Genomic DNA, 27,375 nt, shown 5'->3' with positions numbered 1-27,375 from the left:
TGGGGGAAAAATTCACCACATGCATCAGGCAAGAGTCCCAGGGATTTTTGAAACCACATCTTTCCACCCTTCTGACCCTTTGGGTATGGTCTGGTAGGAGTAGAAAAACAGACTACCACATCAGAGAGCGTCTTGCCTTCCTGCTGGCACCTGGTAAGCGCGTCTTTCACCTGAGGCCCAAAGAGAGGGAGAAGCCATCAAAGGAGGTATTGGTGAAGGACGCTCTGAAAGGTTCCGCAAACTGATACAGCTGCAGCCAAGAATGTCTCCTAACAACCACTCCTGTTCCTGCAGCTCTGCACGCTCCATCGACTGCGTATGAAAATAAGCCTCATGGAGGAGTTGACTACTGAATCTAGAGTTGCCAGCTGGGTAGCTACCTTGGCTGAAGCTTCCTCAGCTGTGGGATCTTGTAGGGTTGTCCAAGCTCTTTTAGGAGATCCCTCTGAAGCCTAGTAAAATGGGAATGATAGTTCAGGGACCTAAGGGAGAAGGTCGCTGATGAAAACATTTGCTTCCCATATCTGTCCATCGTACGAGAGTCTTTATTCGGTGGATGGACTGATGAGGAGGTTTCAGCTAACTCTCTTTGTAGCTTCTGCTACCACCATGGCATCAACTGGGACACCTTTAGTCAGGAATTGTTTGTCTTCGGGAGCTGTGATAAATTTATTGGGTCGCCACGGGACAGGTTCCATGGAATCTGGAGCTGACCAAGCCTTTCGAGACACTACAGACATGAGTGGATCAAAAGGCGGAGACACCCAGGAGGTGGTAGGTTGGGAACCAAATGTGTCCAGGTATACAGACTCATCCTCGGAGGGGGCTAGGGAAGTCCAGCTACGCATCTGCCTAAGAATCTCGAGGATGTCTGAAAAGGAAACATCTTCAGAGGGGGACCTTGGGGACCCCTCCAATTCATCTAGGTCTGTATCTGAGGTGACAGACTCAGGGGAGTCTTCGTGCTTCCTCTTGCACTTTTTCTTCCGGAGAGCCTGCTCAGAATGCTCTGGGGAGGTTTTGGAAGAGGGTTCACCCAATGGGGTGTCCTGGGGCATAGGTTCCCTACGCTTTGGGGCTGGAGGAGGAGCAAAGGTTGTCACAGGCACCAAGGGGGACGGAGCCGATGGGACCGATAGTGGGGCCAGCACTCTTCGCATGACCACAAAGGTGTCACGGTCTCGACACAGAGGGCTCCGAAGAGACAAGAATCTCACTCTGCGCCGAAGGCGATGGCTCAGAGGCCAATATGGGAGCCGAGCTCAACTGAGCCGATGCTCCGAGAGGGAGAGCGGGGTCAGACAAGGGTCCAATGCCACTTCCCCCCTCGGAGCTGATCAGAGAGCCTTGGCACCCAGATACCTCAATGGGAGGAAGAATCGAGGTAATCGGAGCAGAAGAGGATGTCATAGGAGCCGAAGGAACCACTATTGGAGCGTTTATGGACTCCGTCTCTGAACTAAGCATAGTTGGAGGAGGAATCGAAGTGGATGGAGCCGAAGCCTGTTGAGGCGGCCTCGAAAGCATTTTTGCAAGGGCCTGTGACTTCAACAACCTACTGACCCACTCTCTCCACATCTTGATCCGATGACCTCGAGGATTGAGAGGAGTGGGAAGATGAGCGATGACTGGCTTTGCTCTGAAGTAAGGGTGATTGTGGCACCGAGCAAATCAGCTCCAATGAAGGAGACCTAGCTCGTTTGTGGCTCAGAGACGGCTCCGAAGTAACAGTTGGAGCCAAAGGACGAGTAGTCATGCCGGTGCTAGAGGCACCGGCACACTTGGTTTGTCAAGCTCACAGGTCGGTTCCGAACATGGAGCAGACTGGTTTCAATGGCATACCTAAGGTACATAAGGACATTATAGATCCACCACTGAGACCTATAATTGCAGGTACGTACAGCAAGACTTTCCCGTATGGGAAGGTTATTGACCAGTGGCTTAAGAATATATACAAGAATATCCAACATATTATTAAAGATTCATGGGAATTCCTAGGGAAGTTCACACATGACCTTTGGAATTCAAAATTACTTTTTGCAAGTGTAGATATTAAGGATTTATTCTCATGCATACCAAAGGAGGATGGCATAATTAGATTTATGGAAAGTGTACATACCATCAGTGAATTAAGTGAAGACAAGAAAGAATTAATACATGAATTTATTAATATAGTCTTAGATAACTTCATATACTTTGATGGTGAATATTATAAGCAGAATAATGGCGTAGCAATGGGGGCAGCTTGTGCCCCCATATATGCAAACCTTGTCTTATTAGATTGGGAGAAGGAATATGTGCTTGATTCACCCTGGTACAAGTATATGACATTATATGTGCGTTACCTGGATGATATTTTTATTTTATGGAAAGGAGAAAAGGAGGAATTCATCCAGTTTGTTGAATATATAAATAACACCACAACATATCTCAGGTTCACATACAATGTTGACTATGTGGGTATTAATTTCTTGGACTCCTATATATATTCTGATGGTATTAAATTTCAGTCCAGAATATTCAGAAAAGAAACCTTTTGTAACAGTTATCTTGAATATAATAGCAACCACCCGTATTCCCAGAAAAAAAGTATTATTAAAGGACAATCAATTAGAGTTGCTAGGATGACTACGGTCAAGAAGGATTTCCTCAGGGAAATGCATTTTTTGAGGAAATTATTTATTGACAGAGGATATCCAGAGGATTTAGTGCAGGATGTTACCATGTATGTCATTCAGGAATGGGGGAAAAAGTATACACCAGTGTTGGATGTAGGTCCATCCAATGAATATGTAAATACAAAAACTAGTGACTCTAAGATGGCACTATATGACCATAACTTCCAAAAAGCATGTATTGTAAAGTATGGTAAACAGGCTAGTCAAATTAAACAGATTATTGATAAGAACTGGAATATAATCACTAGTGATGAAGGAATTAGTGATAAACTGGGAGTAAGGCCATTCTATGTATATAAAACTGACTATAACCTTAAAAAAATACTTGAAATAAGAACTAATAATATGAATAAAAAGATATATTCTGGAAAGGGTGGAACTACCAAATGTGGTCATTGTAATCAGTGTAGTAGTATTATAACCAAAGAGAGTGTGATGTTGGATAACATCCTCAGAAGTAAGATATATTTTAGGAAAGGGAATTGCCAAACACAGCACTTGATTTATTTAGCAATATGTTCAACCTGTGGATTTTTTTACGTAGGTAAAACGGACAGGAGATTAAAAGATAGAATATACGATCATTTATATTGTATACGTAAAAAGGATACCAATAATGCCTTGTATAGGCATATAAATAGTAATCCAAATTGTATTGGATTTTTGTTTGGTATTCTAGAAGTGGTAAAAATAAATCCCAGGGGGGGAGACATTAAGGCTCTTGTATCAGAGAAAGAAATAAAATGGCAAATCAGGTTAAATGCAGCAATACCCCCAGGACTAAATGAATGTATACCCACAAAACCTCTTTTAAGAAACTAATGGTATGAATTGGATATTTATATTAATATCTATAACTGATATTTTATATGCATGTTGTATATTATTAGATATTTAGAATATGTTACACTATAAGTAATTAATTAGACAGTAACATAGTGCTATTAGGGATTGAAATGCATTTTAACATGTGTTTTTAGATTTATTGTCAGTTAGTATGTGTAGGCAGGGTTGCTTTATTTCAGTACATTTTTTCATTCTATAAAATGTGTAATACATAATAATTCCCATCAATTAATGAATTGTATATGAATTAATGAAATGTTTTTATGAATATAGAACTAACATATGTAGTTTTTAACAAGTATTTTTTTATTTATTCAATCTATTTTTTAAGAATATATGAATGTACTATAGGACATATCTGTGACTTTAAGTTAATTGCATATGTAATTAATGGATTCTGAGATTTTGGCGTTTTTTTATAGTATATATAGGCTATTGTTAGGTGAAAACATTGTTCTGATGAAGTCTATGATGCGTAGATGAAAGCGCTAAACCAGTGATTACTTTTTGTGGACGAATAAAAGAAATTAAATTTTGGATCGTGACTTATTCACTAGAACTTATTTTGTGCTTGTTGGACTATTGGTTTCAAAGATTATACTGGCTGAGATGCTTTAGCCAGACAATCCTGTTTTAACAATCTACGGAGGATTAGCTTGTTTGTCCCGTCTGCAGGACCCTTGGACTAAAGGCATGACAAACAGAGCAAGAGTCCTGCAGGTGCAGAGCCCCCAAGCAGTAAACACAACTAGTGTGCCAATCTGTCAGAGACATCGTCTGACAACATGAGTCGCACTTTTTAAACCCTGAGGTTTTAACTTCCTTAGACATTTTGAAGTACCACAAAAAGATACACTACAATAATAAATTAGAAGTTATGTACTCACCATAACGTTCCATCTGAGTAGGTGTATTCATTTGTCTGCAACCTGTGGGTTATGGATCCGATATCGGATCCGAACCGGCATAGTTTCCAGCTATGGATCCAAGCTCTCAGCTCCTCCCCTCACCCATAATGCCCTGCTCTACCCTCATGACCTCAGATCGAGTTTGCCAAAGCAACAATACCCTCAAAAGGGTAACAAGTAATATGCAGGAAACTGAAAGGCCAGGGGATAGGAGGGCGAGATGATGGTGCAGACAAATGAATACACCTACTCAGATGGAACGTTATGGTGAGTACATAACTTCTAAATCTGAAGTAGGATATTCATTTGTCTGCAACCTGTGGGACAGAGTCCCCAGCTACCTGAATCTTGGCGGCCATCATGGAAGGATATTCGGAGCACCTTGGAGCCAAAGGATGCTCTACCCCTGGATGCAAGATCCAACTTATAGTGAGAAATAAATGTATGAGATGAAGCCCGCGTAGCTGCTGCACAAATATCATCCAGAGGAATCCTAGCCTTGAAGGCTGCTGAGGTAGATACTGACCGGGTTGAATGGGCATGAACACCTCCGTGCGGCCTTCCTGGCGCTTGATAAGCCAATAAAATGCACTGTGAAATCCAGGGACAGAGAAACTTTGAAATTGGCTTGCCCAAATTGAATTTTGCAAAGGAAATAAACTGCTGGTCGGATTGCCTATGACCAGCTGTCCTGTTGAGATAAAATCTTAGTTGCCTGTGAACATCTAGTGAGTGTAGCCTACATTCACCTTTGTTTTCATACTTAGGGAAGAAAACAGGGAGGTTAATGGATTGATTGATGTTTGCTTCAGAAGCGATTTTAGGAAGGAAGGACGGGTTGGTCCTGAGGAGACACGGTCGGATAAAAAACCAAGTAAGAGGGTTTAGCAGATAAAGATTGAAGTACAGAAACACTCTTGGCTGATGTAATGGCTACCAAAAGGCTGTCTTGTAAGACAAGAATTTGAGGTCCACTGTAGCCGGGCTCGAAGGGGGGCGGTCAAGGCCTGTAGGACCAAAGAAAGGTCTCAAGGAGGAACTGCTTGCTTTATAGGGGGCCTGAGAAGGAAAGTACCCTTAAGAAAAGTTTTGCACAATTTGGCTGACATAAGAGGATTAGACTCTTGACCAATGTGATAGTGAGAAATTGCCGCCAGTTGAACTTTGACTGTGGAACTGCTGGCACCATCATTAAAGAGAGAGGTTAGAAAATCAAGCACTACGGGACTACGGAGACCGTGAAGGGATCTAGGCCTTGCCGCTCCGCCCATACAGAGAAACGTTTCCATTTGCTTGCCGGTAAACCTTTCTAGTGGATGGTTTATGAGCCGCCCAAAATAGCCTTTACGGTGAAGAAATACCGGAGTCCTTATCAAGAGTGGAACTGGAGCAGCCAAGCGGTCAGCTTCAGGCTGTCCAGGTTCGGAGGAATGCAGGATGGATGGGATATCAGATCCGAATAGGATCTAGAATCCAAGGAGGATTCACGAGTGAGACCTTAGGAAGGGAACCAGATCTGTCGAGGCCAGAGCGAGCAATGAGAATCATTCTGCAACCCACCGAGAGGCTTTCTGAAGAACTTGCAGCATCAGAGGCAAGGGTGGATAGGCATACAGAAGACCGGGTGGCCAAGCATGCACCAGGCGTCTCTTGGGGTACCTCCGGAGGAGGTATCAGAGCGAAAAAACTGTCGCACTTGGTGTTTGAGGGAGAGGCAAAATCGCATGAAGGGTTCCCCACCGTGTGAAATATGCGTTCGCTACTTGACAATTGAGAGACCACTCGTAAGGGGTCAGAATGGTGCGACTGAGCTTGTCGCTAGGATGTTGGACCGACCGAATGTGCGTTGCTATGAGAAAGCGATTGGAGATTGCCCATTCCCAAACTCTCATGGCCTCTCGACAAAGAGGGTAAGACCTTGTTCCCCTTGCTTGTTGATGTACCAGACAACAGACATATTGTCGATTGAATCGCAATTGTTCCCAAGGGAAGAAAGTCCTGAAGTGCTAGCAACGCTAAGAGCACTGCTCTCATCTCTAGAACATTGATATGCAGTAAGGTCTCTGAATCGGGTCCGTGCCCTTGGACTGTCGGCCCAAAGTGCCCCCACCCGAGGCGGGAGGCGTCCGTGGTCACCGTGGCGAGAGGGGAGAAGCACAAAATGGGCGCGACCCTGTGGAGATCCGGGAGTGGAGCCACCACAAGAGGGACCGCTTGCAAGCCTTGCTGATCGCTATGGGATGATGCATGGGAGAGCAAGGTATGACCACTGTACTAAGAGCGTCCACTGTAGAATGCATATTGAGCCTGGCAAGAGGAAGTGCTATCGACGAAGCCATGGACCCTAGAGCCCTCAGGACCAACTCCGCTGGAACAGAACATGAATGGAGAATGGCCGCACCTGGAGCTGCAGATTTAGAACTCTGTCCGCAGTGAGGAAGGCTCGTAAACTCCTTGTGTCTAGTCTGGCCCCTATGAAATCTAAGAGCTGAGTGGGTGCCAGGTTGGACTTGTTTGTATTTATTGTGATGCCCAGAAATGGAGCAAGATGGAGAAAGGAGTCTCGGCCAGAGAGAAGTAGATGTCTTGTTGGGGCGTAAGGAGCCAGTCGTCCAGGTAGGGGAAAGACCTGCACCCCTGAAGCCTCAGGTGGGCCGCTACCACTGCTAGTACTTTGGTAAACACCCTGGGGGCTGTGGTGAGACCAAAGGGAAGGACCGGAACTGGTAGTGACTGGCTCCCAGCCGGCGGAGAGAAACCTCCTGGGCGTCTGTCCATTATTGGGATGTGGTAGTACAGTAGTACGTCCTTGAGATCTATCGAGCACATCCAGTGGCCTTCTCCCAGAAGGGGAGAATAGATTGTAGAGTGACCATTCGATTCGGATTTTTCTTTGGGGACTGCCAGATTCAGGAGAGAGAGGTCTAGGATTGGTCTTAGTTCCCCGTCTTTTTGGCACTAAAAGAACCTGGAGTAGAACCCTGATCCGATCTGGTCTGGGGAACGGGCTGGATGGCTCTTTTCTCTAGCAGATGGCCAATTTCTGCCAAAGCCTCCCTTTGACCAGGTGGTACGTCTGGGAGGGACTTCATCTTTGGAAGGTGAAGGAAAGGAATGCGATATCCCTGGATATGATTTGGAGAACCCAGCCCAGGTCCGATGTTATGGACTCCCATGCGCTAGGTGCCCGAACGCCCCGACTGCCTCCAGAGTAGAGCAGTCGGGCAACCTCAGGTCAGGTTGCTGCAGCGGCCGTTCAGAGAAAGGTTCCCTGGACCCGAAGTTTCTGGGAGCCCCTCTGCCTCTAGGGCGTCCTCCCTGTCCTCCTCTGCCACGGAAGGACTGGTTGTCCGGAGCAGGCTGGGACTGCTGCGACTTCGGAACCACATCTTCTTCTGACCCTTTTGGTTCCTAGAATAGGGCCTCTGGGGTGCAGAGAAGCGATTCCGACGGCAGACAGCGTCTTCCGTCCTTCTCGCTCTGGGTCAACGTCTCATGAGCGGTCTTGCCAAACAGAGCAGAACCATCAAAGGGGTTCGGTTAAGCACGCCTTGAAGGGCTCAGAAAAATGCCTGAGTGGCGGAGCCAGGCCTGCAGCTCTAGTGACCAGTCCTGTCCCCGTAGCATGGGAGAGTAGCCACATAGAAGTATTTGTGACTGACCTAAGAGTGGCCATTTTGGTGGAGTGCAGAGCTCTGTCCTCCTCGAAATGGACTCAGGGGGATGCAGCGTACTCCTTAATAAGGTCTCGCTGCATCCGAATAACATGTGCCAAATAGTTCAGCGCCCTTACGAGAAAAGGTCGCGAACTGAACATCCGCTTCCCAAGCGGTCCATCCGAGACTCCTTGCTCGGTGGGTGGACTGAGGACTCTCCTGAGCCAATTCCCTCTTTGTGGCCGCCGCCATCAACATGGCATCTACAGGAGGCCCCTTACTCCAATGGGTCCTGTCAGAAGGCGGGCTAAGGATTTTATCAGGTCTTTTGGGAATTGGCTCCACGGTGTCCGGTTCCTTCCACGCCCTGGTGGTAATAAGGTCCACCAGGGGTCGGCAGGGGACACCCAAGAGGTAGACGGGCCCGTTTCAATGCCTCCAAGAACACGGACTCGTCCGAGGAAGACTTGGGCAGACCACCCCCTGATACGGAGCATTTCCATGATGTCTCCGAAGGAGACATCCTCGGGGTGACCGTGGGAGCCTTCCCTTCCTCCAAGTCCGTGTCTTCAGTGAGAGACTCAGGGAGTCAATGTGCCTCCTTTTGCCGTATGCTTGCAGGAGCCTCCTCTGGGGGCTGTCAGAGGAGTCCTCAAGCAGCAATTTGCTCCATGGGAGCAACTTGGGGCACAGAAGCGGGCTGTCCCAGGGGCGGATGGTGGAAGCCTGGCCCAGTGCAGAGGGAGCGGGACGGAGCCGAAGCAAGTGCCGGGGTCCGAGACCCTCAACAGAGCCCTCTCCACTACATCAAAGCCGGGGAGCCTCGACCAAAGGATCCGACAATCGGCTCCCGGATCCGAAGAGTGGATCGGAGCGCGCCGAGCACTCGGATCCGGGACAGTGCGCTCCGACACAGGCGGCGCGAGCACTGATCCCCGGATCCGGCTCGGATCCAGGCTCCGAGATCGGGTCCGACACTCGAGGGCATGGTCGGATCCGGTACCAGTACCATCGGCTCCGACCTCCCCGCTCGAAGCTGCTCGGCTCCAGTTGCTCAACCCGGAAGCGGGTCGGAGAAGGAGCAATAGGCTTGAAAAAGGGTGTTGAGCTCCCGGAGGGGAGGCAAGAGCACTCCCATCTGCATCTGGGCCTGGATGAACCTTCGCATCCGGTCCAGATCAGCATCCGAAGGCTATGGGTAGATCTCGACGAGGCTACCGAGGTAGGCCTGGAATGCCTCCTCGATAGCCTCGCCGAGATCGGGTCTCCTCCTCCTCAGGACCCGGTGAGAAGCACACAGGTGACCGGAGCCGAGAAGGAGGAGACCGCTCCAACAAGGAAGCCGGGGAGAAGCCAGCTTGGCTGGCGGGCGAAACAGAGGTCTCGCCCGCCAGGTGCTTCTCCCTCCGTCCTTTTAGATGCATCCCTCTCCTGTCCTGAAGCGGGAGTTTGAGTCCCAGGAGCAGGAGGGGTGCTACAGGGGAACATGCAGCAGGGGTCAGAGTATGTGTAGGCGGGGTTGAAAGAACCGCCAAGACCAGCTTGGACCTCAATCTATTCCTCAGAATTGAATGAACCCTGCACAAATGGAACAGCCAGATGTTTCAACCCCAAGATTTTAACACATAGTGTGGCCATCAGCGGTGAGCTTATGGCCACACCGAACATTTAGAGAAAATTGACTTAGGCTGATCAGCCATAGTCAAAATTAACCAAAAGTTACAGAAGTAACTTAAAACAATAAAACAATAAAGAAGCACACAGGCCTCACACACACTTACGTGCTTGAGGGAGGGGATAAAATATACTACTGAAAATTAAATTAAACTAAAACAGTCAATAAAAATAGGAAACCTACAACTTTCACACAAAAAAGTTTAAAGAGAGCAAAAATATTCTATTCTTGTACAAGAAAAATCCACTTAGCTGAGAGCTATAAGAACCACATCCAGTTACCAGCGCGGCAAACAAGATCTGAGGTCATGAGGGTAGAGCAGGGCATTATGGGTGAGGGGAGGAGCTGAGAGCTTGGATCCATAGCTGGAAACTATGCCGGTTCGGATCCGATATCGGATCCATAACCCACAGGTTGCAGACAAATGAATATCCTACTTCAGATCTAAAAGTTATGTTAATAAAGACCTTAAAGGAGAGCCTCAAACTTAAACGGCTGTCCTTAGAGGGGGAGGGGGGGTACTCTAACTTAAATGAGTTCAGGGAACAACAGAAGGCTTAGTGACTAAGGGGCGACGGCGAACACAGCACAAAAACACCATGAAGGACGAGATAAGGGGTTTACAGCTAATGAAACTTACAAACTACTATAGCAGAAAAAAATATAATAAAAAACAAACGTGGAAACCCAGACCAAAAAAAAGCTGGTAACTTCAAAAAAAAAAATGGTCTGGACACACCAAAGAGCTATAAGTGATTTATTCTACAATAAATGCAAGTGCTTTCACCCTGCCGTAGTGCTGGGCTTTTTCAAGTAAAAAGATTTACTTGAAAAAGCCCAGCACTACGGCAGGGTGAAAGCACTTGTATTTACTGTAGAATAAATCACTTATAGCTCTTCAGTGTGTCCAGACCATTTTTTTTTATTTTAGAAAAAATATAACCATTTTTTCAAGTAAAATATTTGACTTTAAATAGAGAGAAAAGTTATACTAAGCCTGAGCCAGTATTGATGCAACCTCGCAGCTAAAGCAGCAAATGAGATCTGGGTAGCTGCCGCTGGGCATTCTGGGATAAGGGGTAGCCTCGAGCCATTAAAGAGCTATAGAAACTGGCTGAGTCAGAGCAGAGGATCGGCTCCGAACCTATCCAGCAAGAACGAAGGCAAGATTGGACAACTTAACATGAAAGATTTCCATGACAGGAATTTTAGATCACATGTTGCAGCAGGTTCAGAAGAGGGTAGAGAGAGAGACTGGAGAACCCAGGAGAGATTCCATGCCTCCACCGGTTGCCTGATAGGAGGTCTACTATGGAGAATTCCCTTGAGGAAGGTCTTGCAAAGTCGGGTGGAAATAAATGGAACTCCATCTGAACCATTATGGAAGTTGGAAATAACTGCTAAATGGACTCGAATGGTGGAAGCTGATGCACCACTGTCAAACAACTCAGACGTAATGAAGAATAGTAGCGATAGGAGTTTAAAACGGATTTAGCATCCGATTATGTGACCAGATAGAGAATCTTTTCTATTTGTCCCTGTAAAGTTTTCTGGCGGATGGTTTATGGGAGGCCAGGATAATATTACGGACAGATGAGAAGAAGATTTCCTGCCTGGCAACTAACGAAGTGGAGATGCCAAGCTGTCAGCATGAGAGTGGATAGATTCGGTGGAGTCAGCCCTTGTGGGTGAGATATGAGGTCCTAATGAGTGTCCAGGATCCAAGGAGGTTGTAACATGTGAGGTCATTGGTAGGGGAAACCACACCTGACGAGGCCAGAACAGGGCAATGAGGATCACTGCTTCTCAACCGAATAGCTTTCCTTAAAGGAGGGATCAGAGGTATCGGAGGATAATCATAAAGGAGACTCATGGACCAATCGTGAGTCAAAGCATCTCTCTGTGACTCCCAGTGAGGGGGAAAGAGGGCAAAGTAGCTGTTGTATTTTGTGTTTGAGGGGGAGGCGTAAAGGTCGCAGTATGGCTGGCCCCAACGGCTGAAGATTTCTGCCGTCACACTCGGATTGAGACACCACTCGTGAGGATGGAGGATGCATCTGCTCAGGTTGTCCGCAATCACATTGGAGCTCCCCGGGGTATGCATTGCGATCAGAAAGAGGTTGGAAGCTATCGCCCAATGCCAGGTTCTCATGGCTTCCTGACATGGGGGGGTAGGATTTGGTCCCTCCCTGTTTATGTACCAGACGACGGACATGTTGTCTGACTGGATAGCAATCATTCCTGATGGAAGGAGCGGATGGAATGCTTGCAACGCCAATAGCACCACTCAACTCCAGGACATTGATATGCAAGTTGATCTCTACACTGGACCACGTGTCTTGGACTGACTTTCCCTGGAAGTGCCCACCCCATCAGGGAAGCATCCGTGGTCACCATGGCACTGGGGTGGGGAGCCTGAAAGGGACGACACCAAAGATTTGTGTCTGTACTCATCCACCAGACGAGATCTTATTTGCAGGAGTTGGCGATAAGAATCTGTGAGCTCAGGGGATGAAGACTGGATATCCACTGGGACAGAAGGAGCCATTGTAGTTTCATATGTAATCTGGCTAGAGGAACACTTGGGATGGCTGCCATCTTAGACCCCGGAGCCTGAAGAACTTCCAGTGTAGACACCTTCCTTTGACGGAGTATCACTTGAACTTGTGTCCTTAATCTCTGAAGCCTGTGTGGTGGAAGAGAGACCAGACTTGTTTGAGTGTTGAATACTGCCCCTATAAATTCCAATTGTTGTGAGGGCTGAAGGTTGGATTTTTCCCAGTGAATGGCGATGCCCAGTGACTCCGCTAGTACTAGAGGGTAGGGGAGGGCCCTGACCAGGAGGTGCTTGGTGGGGGCGGAGAGGAGCAAATCGTCTAAATACAGAAACACCTGGAATCCCTGAAGTCTCAGATGAGCAGTGACCACTGCTAGGCATTTCGTGAACACTCTGGGGGCCGTCGAGAGACCGAATGGCAGGGCTCTGAATTGGTAACGACTGGCTCCCAGCCAGAAGTGAAGGAGACTCCTGGAGCGTTTGTCCATTTTGATGTGGTAATACACATCCCGGAGGTCTATTCAGCACATCCACACACCCGCCCAAAGAAAAGGGAGGATGGATTGAATCGTGACCATGCAGTACTTGGTTTGAACCACTGATTTGTTTAGCTGGCTGAGATCCAAAATGGGCCTCCAGTCCCCGGTCTTTTTTGGCACTAAAAAGAATCTGGAGTAAAACCCAGATCGGCACTGGTCTGGGGGACCTGTTGGATGACTCATTTTTGACATAGCTTTCTTATTTTGGAAGCTGCCTCCTCCCTTTGACTGGGTGGAACATCGGGAAGGGATTTCGGAGGTCTTGGGTAAGAGATTAGGGGAATGTGACAGCCTCTGGAAATTATTCTCTGCACCCACTGATCACTGGTGCAGAGAGAAACGAGCCCCGACTACTTCCAGAGGAAAACAATCGGGCAGCACTTCAGGAGGGTTGATATAGTCTTCCTGAGAAAGAATCTCTGGAGTCCTGATTTCATGGACCCCCTCTGCCCTGAAAGGGGCGTCTTCCATTATTGGAACCCCTTCTGCCTCTTGGGGAGCCCTCACCACGTGCCTCATGGAAAGTACCTTGAGACTTTTTATGCCACATCTTTCCACTCCTCTGGTTCTTGGAGAAGGAGCACTGAGGTTTGGAAAAATATACACCCACGGCAGACAAGGTCTTCCCCATCCTGCTTATACCTGGTTAATGTGTCCTTGACCTTAGAACCGAATAAAGCTGATGGTTCGATAAGGGCGTTTAAAAAGGAAGACATGAGAGTCCACGAGGTCACAAATGTGCATCCAGGCGTGGTGTCTCATAACTACGCTTGCACTCGCAGCTCTAGCCGCCCCTTCCGTTGCGTGGGACAGCAACCTCATGGACGAGTTGGAAATTGACTCTAGGGTGGCAAGTTGGGAAAAAGAAGTTATGTACCTACCATAACGTTTCATGTTAGTTGTCTTCTCCCCTTCTTTCTTGCTGGTTGGGTTCGGAGCCGAGGATCGGCCATCTTCAATAGTTCAAGAGCTGTTTACTGGCTCGAGGCTACCCTATATCCCATGATGCCTGGCGCTAGTTACCCAGATCTCGTTTGAAAAAGCTATTCCAGACATAACTAAGGAAGAATTATGCCCTAGAAGCCCCCTTGGGCCCAACTGTGAAGCTATCTAAGCAGAAAAGAACAACCAGAGAAGGTTCAGCCAATGAAATCTGAAAAGGGGAGCTCCTCTCGATCTGCTAGGATAGGGGGATGGAGGGTGGGACGCAAGAAAGAAGGCGAGAAGAAGACAACTAACATGGAAACGTTATGGTAGGTACATAACTTCTTTATGTTAAGTTGTCTATCTCGCCTTCATTCTTGCTGGTTGGGACAGCGTCCCTAGCACCTACTATCCTGGGTGGCTCATTGGAACAGACTCTTCAGAACAGTGGAACCAAAATCAGCTCTGTTTCTGGAAATCATGTCCAGTTTATAATGAGAAATGAAGGTACGTGGGTTAGCCCACGTTGCAGCTGCACAGATAGATTCCATGGGCAACACAGATTGAAAGGCCACCGAGGTGGCCAATGCCCTAGTAGAGTGGCCTTTTGGTTTAATAGATAGTTCTTTGTTTCTCAGCTGGTAAATGAAAGAAATAATGTGAGACAACCACCTAGATAATGTTACCTTTGAGACTGGAAGGCCCTGTCTGCCCTCAGCATAGGAAAGAAATAGTTGGTCCGACTTCCTGATGTCCTTTGTCCTATGCAAATAAAAATGCAGTTGTCTGTGGACATCTAACTGGTGTAATTTATATTCTGCCTTATTGGTGTGATTAGGAAAGAAAACAGGAAGGTCTATGGACTGATTTAAATTATTTTGTGAACAAATCTTAGGGAGGAAGGAAAGATTGGCTCTTAGAGCGACCCTATCATTATGAAAAACTAAGTATGGGGGGCGAATACATAGAGCCTGAAGCTCCGAAACACATCTGGCAGAAGTAATGGCTACCAGAAAAAGGGTCTTCCAGGATAAAAACTTCATGGAGCAAGATGCTGCAGGTTCAAAAGTTGGCAAGATTAGGAAAGCTAGCACCAAATTTAGATCCCACGGAGGTGGGGGATCCCTGATTGGTGGCCTAAGCAGAGCGGTTCCTTTGAGGAAGGCTTTACACAGCTTATGAGACAATGTTTTTAGAAGACAACCCAATGTGAAAATTCGAAATGGCAGCTAAATGAACTCTGATTGTAGCAGAAGCGGAACCAGAATGAAAGAGTTCCGCTAAAAATTCCAAAATCTCGTGGACAGAGGCTGAAAAGGGATCTATGTTCTTAGCCTCTGCCCAGCAAGAAAAACGTTTCCACTTGCTAGCATAGGTTTTTCTGGTTGTAGATTTATGCGATGAGATAATAATTTCCCGCACAGAGGAGGAAATATTAGGAAGCCTGGCTAAGGTTGGAAGTGGAGCAACCAAGCTGTGAGCTGGAGTGTTTGAAGGGATCAATGCAGTCTGCCCGACTGATGAATCCGTAGATCTGGAATAGGATCCAGAATCCAAGGCTGCTTGTGAAGGTAATGATGCAGGAATGGGAACCATATCTGTCGAGGCCAGGAAGGGGCAATGAGGATCATTCTGCAACCCACTGCAGTTGCTCTCTGTATGAGTTTGGGTATTAGAGGAAACGGAGGGAAAGCATTCAAGTCCCTGAAGCCAATCGTGGACTACAGTGTCTCTGGGGGAGTGGCCAGGAAGTGGAAGAAAGGAGAAGAAATTGCTGCACTTGCTGTTGAAAAGTGTGGCGAACAGGTCGCAGCAAGGCTGCCCCCATTTGCGAAAGATTTGTTCTGCAATTACCTGATTCAGAGACCACTCGTGAGGCATGAGAATTGCTCTGCTGAGCCTGTCTGTGAAGACGCTGGCGCTCCCAGGGATGTGCGTTGCGAACAGAAAATGTTGGGAAGAGATTGCCCACTGCCAGAGTCTGAGTGCTTCTCGACATAGAGGATAGGACCTGGTTCCGCCCTGCTTGTTGATGTACCACACCACTGACATATTGTCCATTTGAATTGCAATGGTCCCGGGAGGGAAAGAGTCCTGAAGGGCTTCCAACGCTAAAAGCACGGCTCTCATCTCCAAGACATTTATATGTAAAATGGTACCCGTGAGGCTGCCAGGTGCCTTGGACTATCCTGCCATGATAATGCCCCCCACCCAATCAGGGAGGCGTCCATGGTCACTGTGGCGACTGGAGGGGGTAGCACAAATGGTCTGCCCTGGGACACTGACGGGGAGACCATCCACCAAGAGAGGTGCTTCTTGCATGCTTCTGTGATCATAATCTTGTGAGATATGGGAAGCTGTTGGAAAGACCACTGTGTGAATAGAAACCACTGGAGGATTCTCATGTGAAAGCGGGCCAGAGGAACAAGAAGAATTGCTGATGTCATGGAACCCAGTGTTCGGAGGACGAACCTGATTTAAATCGTTCTGCATGTTGTTAAAATCTGTACTTGTTGGCGAATTAGTGATACCATGTCTGGTGGAAGGTTCGCAAACATGTTCCTGGTATTTAGATTTGCGCCTATATAAGTGATATGCTGACAGGGCAACAATGCAGATTTTTCAAAATTTATTGTGATACCTAGCCTGGAACAAGTTTTGATTGTGTAGTCCCTGGCTTGCAGGAGGTGATGCCTGGTGGAAGCAGTGAGGAGCCAGTCGTCTAGATATGGAAACACCTGGAATCTCTGATGTCTCAGGTGAGCCGTAACCACTGCCATGCATTTGGTGAACACTCTGGGGGCTGTGTGAGACTAAAGGGCAGAGCTCTGAACTGATAGTGACTGGCCCCCAGCCGGAAGCGAAGGAATCTTCTGGAGCGCCTGTGCATTTTGATGTGGTAATACGCATCCTGAAGATCTATAGAGCACATCCAATTGTCCTAACCCAGGAAAGGTAGAATGGACTGTAGTGTGACCATCCGAAACTTTGTTCTTCATACAGATGTGTTTAATCTGCTGAGATCCAGAATGGGTCTCCAGTCCCCTGTCTTTTTTGGTACCAAAAAGAACCTTGAGTAAGTTCCGGATCCGAGCTGGTCTGCTGGGACATCCTGGATGACTCTTTTGTGTAGCAGCTTTGAAATCTCTATGGCTGCTTGTTCCTTTAGATTGGGTGGAACATCTGGAAGGGACTTGTTTGACGGTAACGGGGGTTGAGCTAAGGGAATTCTGTAACCTCCGGATATGATCGACTGTACCCACTTGTCTTGAGTTAGGTCTTGCCAGGCTTTGGGGTACAGTGAGAGCTTTCCCCCGACTGCCTCCAGAGGTGGGCAGCCGGGCAACCCTTCAGGGATGCTGAAAGGGCTTCTCAGAGAAAGATTCTCTGCTGCCCTGGTTCTGCGGACCCCCTCTACCACGAAGGTGGCGTCTGTTATTGTTCCCTCCTCTGCCCCTGGAGGAGAACTCACCACGTATGTCAGGCAAGGCTCCCTGGGATTTCCCGAACCACATCTTTCCACTCTTCTGACCCTTGGGGTATGGTCTAGGAGGAGTGGAAAAACGGACTCCCACAGCAGAAAGTCTTTCCTTCCTGTTCACACCTGGTTAGGGCATCCTTCACCTGTGATCCGAAGAGAGCGGAACCATCAAAGGGTGTATTGGTGAAAGACGCTCTAAAGGGCTCTGCAAAATTACATAGCCACATCCATGCGTGCCTCCTAAGGGCAACACCTGTGCCTGCGGCTCTACTCGCACCACCGGCTGCATAAGGAATGAGCCTCATGGAGGAGTTAACAACTGAATTCAGAGTCGCCAGCTGGGAGGCCACCTTAGCTTGAGCCCCCTCAGCTGATGGATCTTGGACGGCATCTCCAAGCTCTTTAAGGAGATCCCTCTGAAGGCAGGTGAAATGGCACAAATAATTCAGAGACCTCATGGAGAAGGTCGCTGAAGCAAACATTTGCTTCCCATATCTGTCCATAGTCCTAAACTCCTTGTTAGGGGGATGGACAGATGAGGAAGTTTCTGCCAACTCCTCCTTTGTGGCTGCTGCTACCACCATGGCATCAACAGGTACGCCCTTAGTCAAAAACTGTTTGTCCTGAGGTGCAGTTATAAATTTAACAGGTCTCCTGGGGGTTGGTTCCACTGTGTCTGGAGATGACCATGCCTTCTGAGCCACCACAGACATAAGTGGGTCAAAAGGTGGACACACCCAAGAGGTGGAAGGTCGGGAACCAAATGCATCCAGGAATACAGACTCATCCTCGGAATGGGCTAGGATATTCCAGTTCCCCCTCTGTCTAAGCATTTCCAAAATGTCTGAAAAAGAGACATCTTCAGAGGGGGGTCTCGGAGACCCTTCCGAATCCTCTAAGTCAGTATCTGATGTGACAGACTCAGGGGAGTCAACGTGATTCCTCTTGCACTTCCTCTTATGAGGTGGCTGCACTGAGTGATCAGGGGAGGCCTCGGAAGAGGAAGAAACACCCAAGGGGGTGCTCTGGAGTGCTGTTCCCCACGCTTGGGGTCTGGAGGAGGGGCAGAGGCAGACGCAGGCACCATAGGGAGAGGAGCCGATGCGGTTGACCGTGGGACTGACTCGAGGGCCAGTACACACCTCAAGACCTTGAAGGCGCCCCCGCCCGGACGCAGAGAAGTCTCCGGCTCCGAGGAAATCGGAATTCCTCTCCGCACTGAGGGGAACGGCTCCGAGACCGATGTAGGAGCCGAGCTCACCTGCGCCGAAGCTCCGAGGGGGAGAACGGAATCGGACAAGGGTCCGATGCCACTCGCCTCCTTGGAGCCGACGAGGTAGTCTCAGCGCCCAGATCCCTCCAAGGACGGTGCCATGGAAGGGATCGGAGCCGACGACGGAACCGAAGGAGAATGTATCAGAACCGAAGAGTCGAACCCCAATGAACTCCGGCTCCGAGCTCAGGAGAGGAGTCAGAGGAGGAATCTCTGCAGAAGTGGACAGAGCAGACAGCTGATGAGGGGGGCTGGACAACATTTTTGCTAGGGCCTGCGATTTCAGCAGCCTACTGACCACTCTCTCCAAGTCCTGATCTGAAAGTCTAGAGGACCGAGAGGAGTGAGAGGACCTATGACTGCGCTCCGATTGGAGCAGAGGTGACCGTGGAGCCAAGCGTATCGACTCCAAGGAGGGAGACCTAGATCTTTTTCGACTCCCAGACGGCTCCGAAGTACCTGTTGGAGCCAACTGGGAGGGAGGCACATTGGCTCAAGCCAGAGCCGAAGTGGATGATGGAGTTTCACCCAGCGACAGCTCAGAACTGGGAGCCGAAGACTTAGGTGGGTTGGAGGATTTCACAGGCTGAACCTTGGCCGGTGAATCCTGGGGCTTGAGCAAACCCCGGAGTATTAACTTATTTTTGCGCTCCTGCAGGACTCTTGGGCTGAAAGCATGACAAACCGAACAAGAGTCCTGCAGGTGCACCGCGCCCAGACAATAGACACAACAAGTGTGACCATCTGTCAGAGACATCTTTTGACAGCATGAGTCACACTTCTTGAATCCGTACACTTTAGAATCCTTGGACATGTTACCACACACACACCAAGGTAAAACACTCGCACACACCACAAGAAAAAACAAGTTAGCAGGTATAACTAATTAAACTCGCACACTAAATAAGTCTACTACTACTAAAACAGTTTTTTTTTTTAAACTAGAGAAAGACAAAAAGAGGGTTAGCCTCTAATTTAAACGGCTACTGCAAAAGGGAAGGGAGGGGGAGGGGTAGGGAAAACTCTCCAAGTAAAACGAGTTTTCAATAAAAAAAGGGATATATACTATTTAAAGAATCTAGCTAGGGTAATAGTACAATTAAGGAATTAGGTACACTAATAAGGGATAAATTCTAGTGAAAATAGAAAAATACAAAAAAGTATACGAGCCTGAGCCAGTAAGACAACGTCGCAGTCTGATGCGGCAAACGAGATCTGGGTAACTAGCGCCAAGCATCATGGGATATAGGGTAGCCTCGAGCCAGTAAACAGCTCTCGAGCTATTGAAGATGGCAGAGTCAGAGCCAAGGATCGACTCCGAACCCAACCAGCAAGAATGAAGCGAGATAGACAACTTAACATGCAACTTTATCACGTGCCCCGTCCGAACCTTGACCCGCAAGAATTCCAGAGAGCTCGGTGATGAGATCTTTCTGGAGCCTCGTAAAATGTGGCAAAAAGTTCAGAGACCTGACAGGAAAGGTCGCAGAAGCAAACACTCGCTTCCCTAACCTGTCCACCGCCCGGGACACTCTGATGGGTGGGTGAACAGCAGAACTTTCTTCCGCAAGTTCCTTTTTCGTGGTCGCCACCACCACTATAGTGTCTACTGGCAAACCTCTAGACCAATGGGGTTGATCCTCTGGAGGTGAGAGTATCTTGTCTGATCTCCTGGGAATGACCTCAGTGGTGTCTGGATTCTTCTATGCCCACTACACAATAAGCCTGACTAACTCATCAGCAGGGGGGGGGCACCCAAGAAGTAGAGGGACAAAAGCAGAAGGCCTGCAGGAATATGGATTCCTCCGAGAAAGGGTTGGTGGGCTTCCAGTCACCCCTTTGCTTCAAAATTTCCAGGATGTCTCCAAATAAGACATCATCAGGGGGTGATTGTGGGGACCCTTCCCATCATCGTAGTCCATATTTTCTGTGAGGGACTCCTCTGGGGAGTCCATGTGTTTCCTCTTACATGCCCATTTCCGAGGGGGTTCTTTGGTGGGAGCATCCGAAGAAGACTCAGAAAGGGAAATACCCTGTACAGGGGGTCTCCTGAGTCTTGTGCTCTCGAAGTCTGGGGGGGGGGGGTGGCCTTTGATAGCTGCAGCTCAGAAGGAACGGGTGGCATGTCTGACTTAGGATTGCTCGAAGCAAGTACCCTCTCCATCACCTGGAAAGCAGGTCCACCTGAAGAGGAATGGGAGCCCAAAACCGAAGAAGACAATTTCGGAACTGGGATCATACCCCGCTCCACTCGGTTCACTCCCAAGGATGGAGCCTCAAGCAAAAGTGTGTGTGTGTGTGGGGGGTCACCAACAGAACTGACCACAGAATCGATGACACAGTTGGAACCATGGCCGGAACCATGGGTTCCAACCCGCAAGCATGAGATTGAGGAAGGGTGGGATCTGACGAAACAGACACCCAAAGGGGCCTCGGAGCCTCAGACACGGTCATTGTTGGCACCGAGGCAAGGGGTCCTCTCGTAGGCATTGGAAATATGAGCCTCAGAACCGAGGGGTCCAAGGGAGGAGAATATGTGGGGATCGCTGGGGCAATGGATCCAAAACCTGGACTGGGATGGGGTCTAAGAAAATTTATAAGTCCACTGGCAGTCAGCAGCTGATCAAAGAGGTGCACCACATCCACTTCAGATACGCTCCTGGTCGACCTTACTGATGCCCCTGAGGGGAAATCAGGCCAGTCCAAAAAGGGGATGAAAGGTTGCCCGGCAAATGGGCCCACAGACGGGGAGTACTGGGTCCGTGATGTACTGAAAAATGGCACAGAGGATTCAAGTTTAGAAACTGGCAGCACGGGAATAATCGGAGCCGGGAACGGGCTCGGAGCCAAAGTCACAGTTGGAGTTGAGGTAAATAGAGGCTCCGAAGATGTTGTCAGAGCGGAGATGGGGGACATCGGTGCCGAGGTAGAGACAGGCAAACTGTTCAGAAGTGAAGTTGCAGGAGAAGCCGTAGTTGTCGGTGCTGGGGCCGGTGCCGACAAGGCGATCATAGCAACTTCTGTATGTACCACTGGAGCCAAACTTGGAGACGAGGTGGTCGGAACAGAGGAGGCGATTCGATGCTCAGAAGTCTTATGGGCCTTGTGCTTAGGAGGCTTGCCCCTATCACCGGCCGGTGAAGAGTGGTCAGAACGAGGACATTTTTTGTCCACAGCAGGAGGGGTTGAGTCCTCTGACGCAGAAATGGTTTCCAAAAAAGGAGAAAGAAGCAGGCCTTTGAGGATTAACTTATTTCGTCTTTCATTCAGTGTTCGCTGACTGAAGCTGTCGCAAATGTCACAGAGAGGTTGCGCTGATAAGTGCGGAACCCCCAAACAATACACACATTACTCATGCAGCTTGCTATTAGGTAGTTTACCACTGCAAGAAGAGCAGTGTTTAAAACCTGTAGTCCCTTTCTTTTCAGACATAACAAAAGAAAAATACACAACGCTAAACTAGAAAGGAAAGTTAGAGAGAGGGAAATGCCAACAATGGCATTAGAAATACCACATGGGTAAAGAGGGCAAATAGCAACGATGGTATGAGAAAAAAGATACCTATGGGTAGAACTGAGTGGGTAATTAGAGGAAAATAATAATTTGACAAGAAAGAACTCACAAATACTTATACAAATTTGAAAATATATATCACTTAGCTGGAGAGCTTGGTGAAACGCTGCTATATGGCTGCACGGCAAACGAGATCAGAGGTAAATGAATGAAGGGCATTGTGGGTAGCAGCTTAGCTCGAGAGGCTTTGGTGCAAGCAAGCTTGGTATAAGGCCAACTCAGTTCCAAGAGCTTGGAACCGAACCCATCAGTGATGAATAGGAAGAAGATTAACAACTTCAGATGCAATGTTCCCTCCCTCACTGGAACTTTTCCATGCAGCAAAATCTTCCTCAATGAGACTCAAAGTACTGCCATTTTAAATACTGCTTTCTGAAGAAAAGAATCTTTTCCACTTTGCACTGGCAATTCCACATTAAGTTTAAGCATTTGGGGAAATGTAAGTTTGAGTTCAAGGGTATCAGCTCCTTATTGCGTGGTCTAGAAGGATATGCCAACACCTGCAGGCACATCCACCTCCAAGGGGGACAGACAGAAGCAGGCTGATGATGGGTCTGAAAAGCCGCAGCACCAGAATCAGAATCTTTGGTCCTATCTGATACTAAGGGAGTGGACTCCACTGCTTGGCATCCTTTTTGAGGCTCCTCTTCCCTCAGCCTCCTTGATGCAGTGCACCTGTGCAACTTCCTAAGAGGTAATATCTCCCTCATAAGAAACTAATTGCTAAGGGGTCTGTACAACAAGCCTCCAACATTCCGTGATACTACCACACATGAAGTGTAGTCTCTAGTGTTAAAGATTTATGATCAAAACTGATGCAAATTTAAGGCAACACCACGGGATTATGCCAGACACAGGATGTAGTGATGGTCCTTGTACATAGTTTGGAAACTACAAAAGCTCTACAGGCCTGCACAAGACATGTTCCTGGAAAACAAATGCAGTTTTTCTGCAAATATTTACCAACAAAAAGACCTACAGCACTTAAAACAGAAGAAACAGAATAAGGAATTAAAAAAAAAAGGAAAAGGTGCTTTTCATCAGTGGGACATGTATCTTTCTAAAACATGAACTCGGAACACTTTTGAGCCAAAAAGCACAATTCACCTTAACGCAGCTTTATTATTCCAAATGAAAGTGGCGTTTTCGCTACAGTAAATCAGTAGCTTCTTCAGAGGTCTATGGAAAAAAAGGCGCCAACTTTTACTCATTTAAATACTAGAAAAAAACCATGACATCATTTCCTATTTAGTTATAAACACAATTCTAAAAACGCGAAATCTATAAATTCTTAATTTAGAATGAAATAAGAGTGAAAATACTAAAACATTTAATACATATTATACATTATAAATACCTTGTTTAATAAATTTATCAAAATAAGTTTTAAAACCAAGAAAACAAAAATGGCAAATAGGACCAGAAAATGCCTACAGTCACCTAAATATCTTAGAGACTATAAGTCCCTTCCATGTGTGAAAGCCATACTAAAAAACATTTTATGTTTGAATAACTGTGCTTTTAACACTATATTTAGGACTAGGAAAAATAGCTATAAATGAGGAGAATTAGGAAAATACCTAGTTCCTAAACTCATAAAATAACATATAAAAGAATATATAATAGAAAGACTACCTAAGATACGACCTGTACTTGAGAACTGGTGTTATGTTACAGCTCTCATTCAACCCAGGCACATTAAAGGCATCAAGTTTCAGTTGCCATTCTAACTCCCGGTTCTCTAATAAGAGAGAGGTCGGACCACCTCTAACGGAAACGGGAATATGGTCAATGCCCATAAAAACAAAACTATGTCCTGGGTTATTAACAGTGTGTTTGGCTAATGCATTATCACAATTCATATTCTTTATCGCATAGCAATGTTGGTATATGCGTTCTTTGAATTTTCTGTCGGTTTTACCGACATAGAACCCAGAGCAACAAACACAGAATGCGATATATATGACAGATTTTGTGTCACAATTGATTTTAGAATACAAATCATATTTTTTCTGTCTGATGAGAAAAGTACTACCTGTACGTACTACATTGCATCAGTTACAGGAACCGCATCTAAAGCAACCTTTAAGTCTATTAAGGATGTTAGAATCAGACTTCCTCTGAAGGAGCTCTTTAATATTGCTGCCTCTCTTATACACTATTCTAGGTCTAATCCCTAATTTTTCAACTAATAGTGTATTTCTAGTAATAAACTGCCAATTCTTTTCTATGATACCTGAAATTTCTTTAGAATTCAGGTTGAAGGTGGTAATAAAACTCAGGGGGAACATCCGAAAATCATCTTCTGCATTTACCTCAGAGGAGTGCATAATAATATATGAGGAAGTCGACTCGTATTTGCAAGCAACTTCAGAATTTTCATATGAGAGTAGGGGTTTATAAAACCCTCTAGTTCTCTTAGATTCAACCTCAAGTGTCAAATCATCAACCAAGCCTGATGGATAACCTCGGTTTACAAATAGGTCTTTTAGAATTGAGCATTCAGTCAGGAAGTCGCACAGTTCACTACACATCCTTACCGCTCTCACCAATTGCCCTTTAACAATTGCTCTTTTTAATCTAAAAGGGTGTGAGCTTGAAAAATGAAGAAAGGAATTGACATATGTGTCCTTTCTATAAATAGTAGATTTAATTTTGGACGTAGATCTGTCTTTTGTTAATGTGACGTCCAAGTAGTCCGTTTCGTCTTTGGCAAAGCGGTAGGTAAATTTCAAAATGGGTGTAGTTTGATTGATAAAATCGACAAAAGATTGAGCTAAAGATTCATCCCCTCTAAAAAGGATGAAGACATCATCTAGAAAATGAGTGTAGTAGCGAATTTTCTCATTCCACTCTGGGTGGTTGAAAACAAAATGTTTTTCCCAGTAGGCCATGAATAAATTCGCTACACTAGCTCCACAAGAGGAGCCCATTGCTACCCCTTGTTTTTGGATGTAATACTCGTTTTCAAAAATAAAATAGTTGGAAGACAAGACGATGTCAAGTAGTTCTGTAACATTGTCAATTTCAATTTTTGGTGCCCCCAGTTCTGATAGTAACAGCCCAATCCATTCAAATGCCTCTTGATGAGGAATAGAGGTGTACAAATCGACGACGTCGATTGTAAGAAAATTAAGTGAGCAGTCAAATTCAATACTACTGATATTAGATAGAAATGTCCAATAATCTTTACAAATACTAGGAATAGACTTCAGATACTTGACTAATAGGAAATCTATATATTTAGAACTGGGGTAAGAAATAGAAGATCTCCCATCAACCAGTGCCCTCATAGGCAGATCACTGAGGTTCTTGTGAATCTTGGGTATACCGAACATAACCGGAACCCTTGGTTGTGTGATGTCAATGTATCTATATGTATCCAGGTCAATCCTCCCTTCAATGAACAAGTCCCTGTAATAGCCTTTCAATCTGTTTATACAGCCGTTCATTTCATTGAGGGAAGAGGTCTCATAAGCTGGAGAGTCAAGTATTGAAGTCATCCTATCAGTGTATTGAGTTTTTTCAAAAATAACCAGCCCACCTCCTTTATCGGGTTTAATAACCCTGACCGAAGAGTCTCGAAGACGGTTGAGGGCCTTAAGCTGCTCACTTGTAATATTAAATCTATTAGACATTGGAAATTGGGTTTTATCTAAAAATCTGATGTCTAACTCGCAAGCATTTTCAAACATACGTAAAGCTACGTGTAAAGGAGGGTTAAATGAACTTGGCAGTTTTAAACAATTGGGCAAATTACCTGTAAAATCATTGAAAAGAAGTTTTAAGTTTAATTTCCGAACAAAACACTTAAGTTCAATAAGCGTTTTTGCTACATCACATCTTTTCGATGGAACAAAAGTGTTGCCCAAAGCCAAAAGTTCAATTAATTCTGGTTCTAGAACAAGAGATGAAAAATTATAAATGGTGAAATCACCCTTCACATTATAAACAATATCAGGGTTAACACTACTAAGAACTGTTGGAACAAACAGTTCTAATGCTTCCAGTTCTTGTTCTTCCTCTTGTTCCCTTGATTGACCTGATTCCCTAAAAAAACATCATTAGGGTTGGTATTAGAATAGTCAGTATCACAAGTGTCACTGTTAAAGTCACCTTTCTGTTTACCAGCTGCGTTAAGGTGAATTGTGCTATTTGGCTCAAAAGTGTTCCGAGTTTCTGTTCAACAGTTTGTTTTCTACCCGCTGGTTTTTCTAAAACATGAGAGAAACAGGACTAGGGTTGAGTCTGGGCTGAGTGATACTAACTTCCTCAATGAGACACTAATATGCTTGAAGCCAAAAAACAAAATTTGTGAAAATATCAATGGCTGACTAATGCTCTCATCCGAGAAAACAAGTATGTGCCTTAACAACGGGGATAAGTTGGACTGTGCCTGGATGTACATAAAACCCTTTCAGCTGGCCCAACAGAGGGGATAACAGCCTACAGCTAACTGTACAGAGACCCATTTGAAGATCACTCCCAATTATGTTAGTTGCATAAAGTGTCTTAATGTTGCAGCCTAAGCATGGTGAAGCATTCTTAATCATCCCTGATTTTACAACACTACTTGTTTTCTCATCTGTTAGTTAGTAAATCAGTCAAGGTAAACTACTACTTAAACTACCAACAATCTCATTGGGTCTATCACTTACTTATGGTTTAAAATCATGAACATATTTACCTGAATCACCACTGCTTCATAAATACAATCCAGAATAACATATTTTAGAATGAACAGCTTTAAACAGATCGTCTAAAACAACAAAACAGTATTGCAATAGTCTGTGTACCTTCATAGCACGAAAATCTTTCCTCATTTTATCTGGAATTCCAGTCATAAATGACAGTTCAGGAAGCAAAAGAATCTCTCCTTTCAGGACCTGTAAAGAAATACTGAACTGCATTTCACAGAAGACTTTTATTATCAAAGAAAATTAAGGCAACTACCTGGCAAATTTGTTCAGACATGAAAAACACTTAAGTACATTCACTCCATACCCACACAATGCTTATATAACAGGTTAAGGTTAACACACACACACACACACACACACACACACACACACACACACACACACACACACACACACACACACAGGTAATCTCAAGCTCTCAAACGACAGCACTTACCATTTTTTCTCTGGTATGCAGAAAGATAGAAAAGCAAGATTACACAGAAAAAAAAAACAAAACAAGAAAGTACAGCAGGACAAAAGAATAACATCTTCCCTCAGTATATGAATGTAAACATCAGCGGAA

The 27,375-nt window shown here is 46.1% G+C and overlaps 1 protein-coding gene across 1 annotated transcript in view; it reads right to left on the bottom strand.

The window, feature by feature from the left end:
- Positions 1-27,375, bottom strand: part of PIWIL2 (piwi like RNA-mediated gene silencing 2) — a 2,846,460-nt gene that overhangs the window by 1,850,034 nt on the left and 969,051 nt on the right. The window contains exon 7 of the mRNA XM_044082113.1: positions 26,907-26,996. Within this exon, the coding sequence (XP_043938048.1) occupies positions 26,907-26,996 (90 nt within the window). The remainder of the gene's footprint in view (positions 1-26,906; positions 26,997-27,375) is intronic.

Source organism: Protopterus annectens, chromosome 9.part0 (genome assembly GCF_019279795.1).
Source record: "Protopterus annectens isolate FY-2018-M chromosome 9.part0, PAN1.0, whole genome shotgun sequence".
Lineage (NCBI taxonomy): Eukaryota > Metazoa > Chordata > Ceratodontiformes > Protopteridae > Protopterus > Protopterus annectens.
This window is presented reverse-complemented; position numbering and strand designations above follow the sequence as displayed.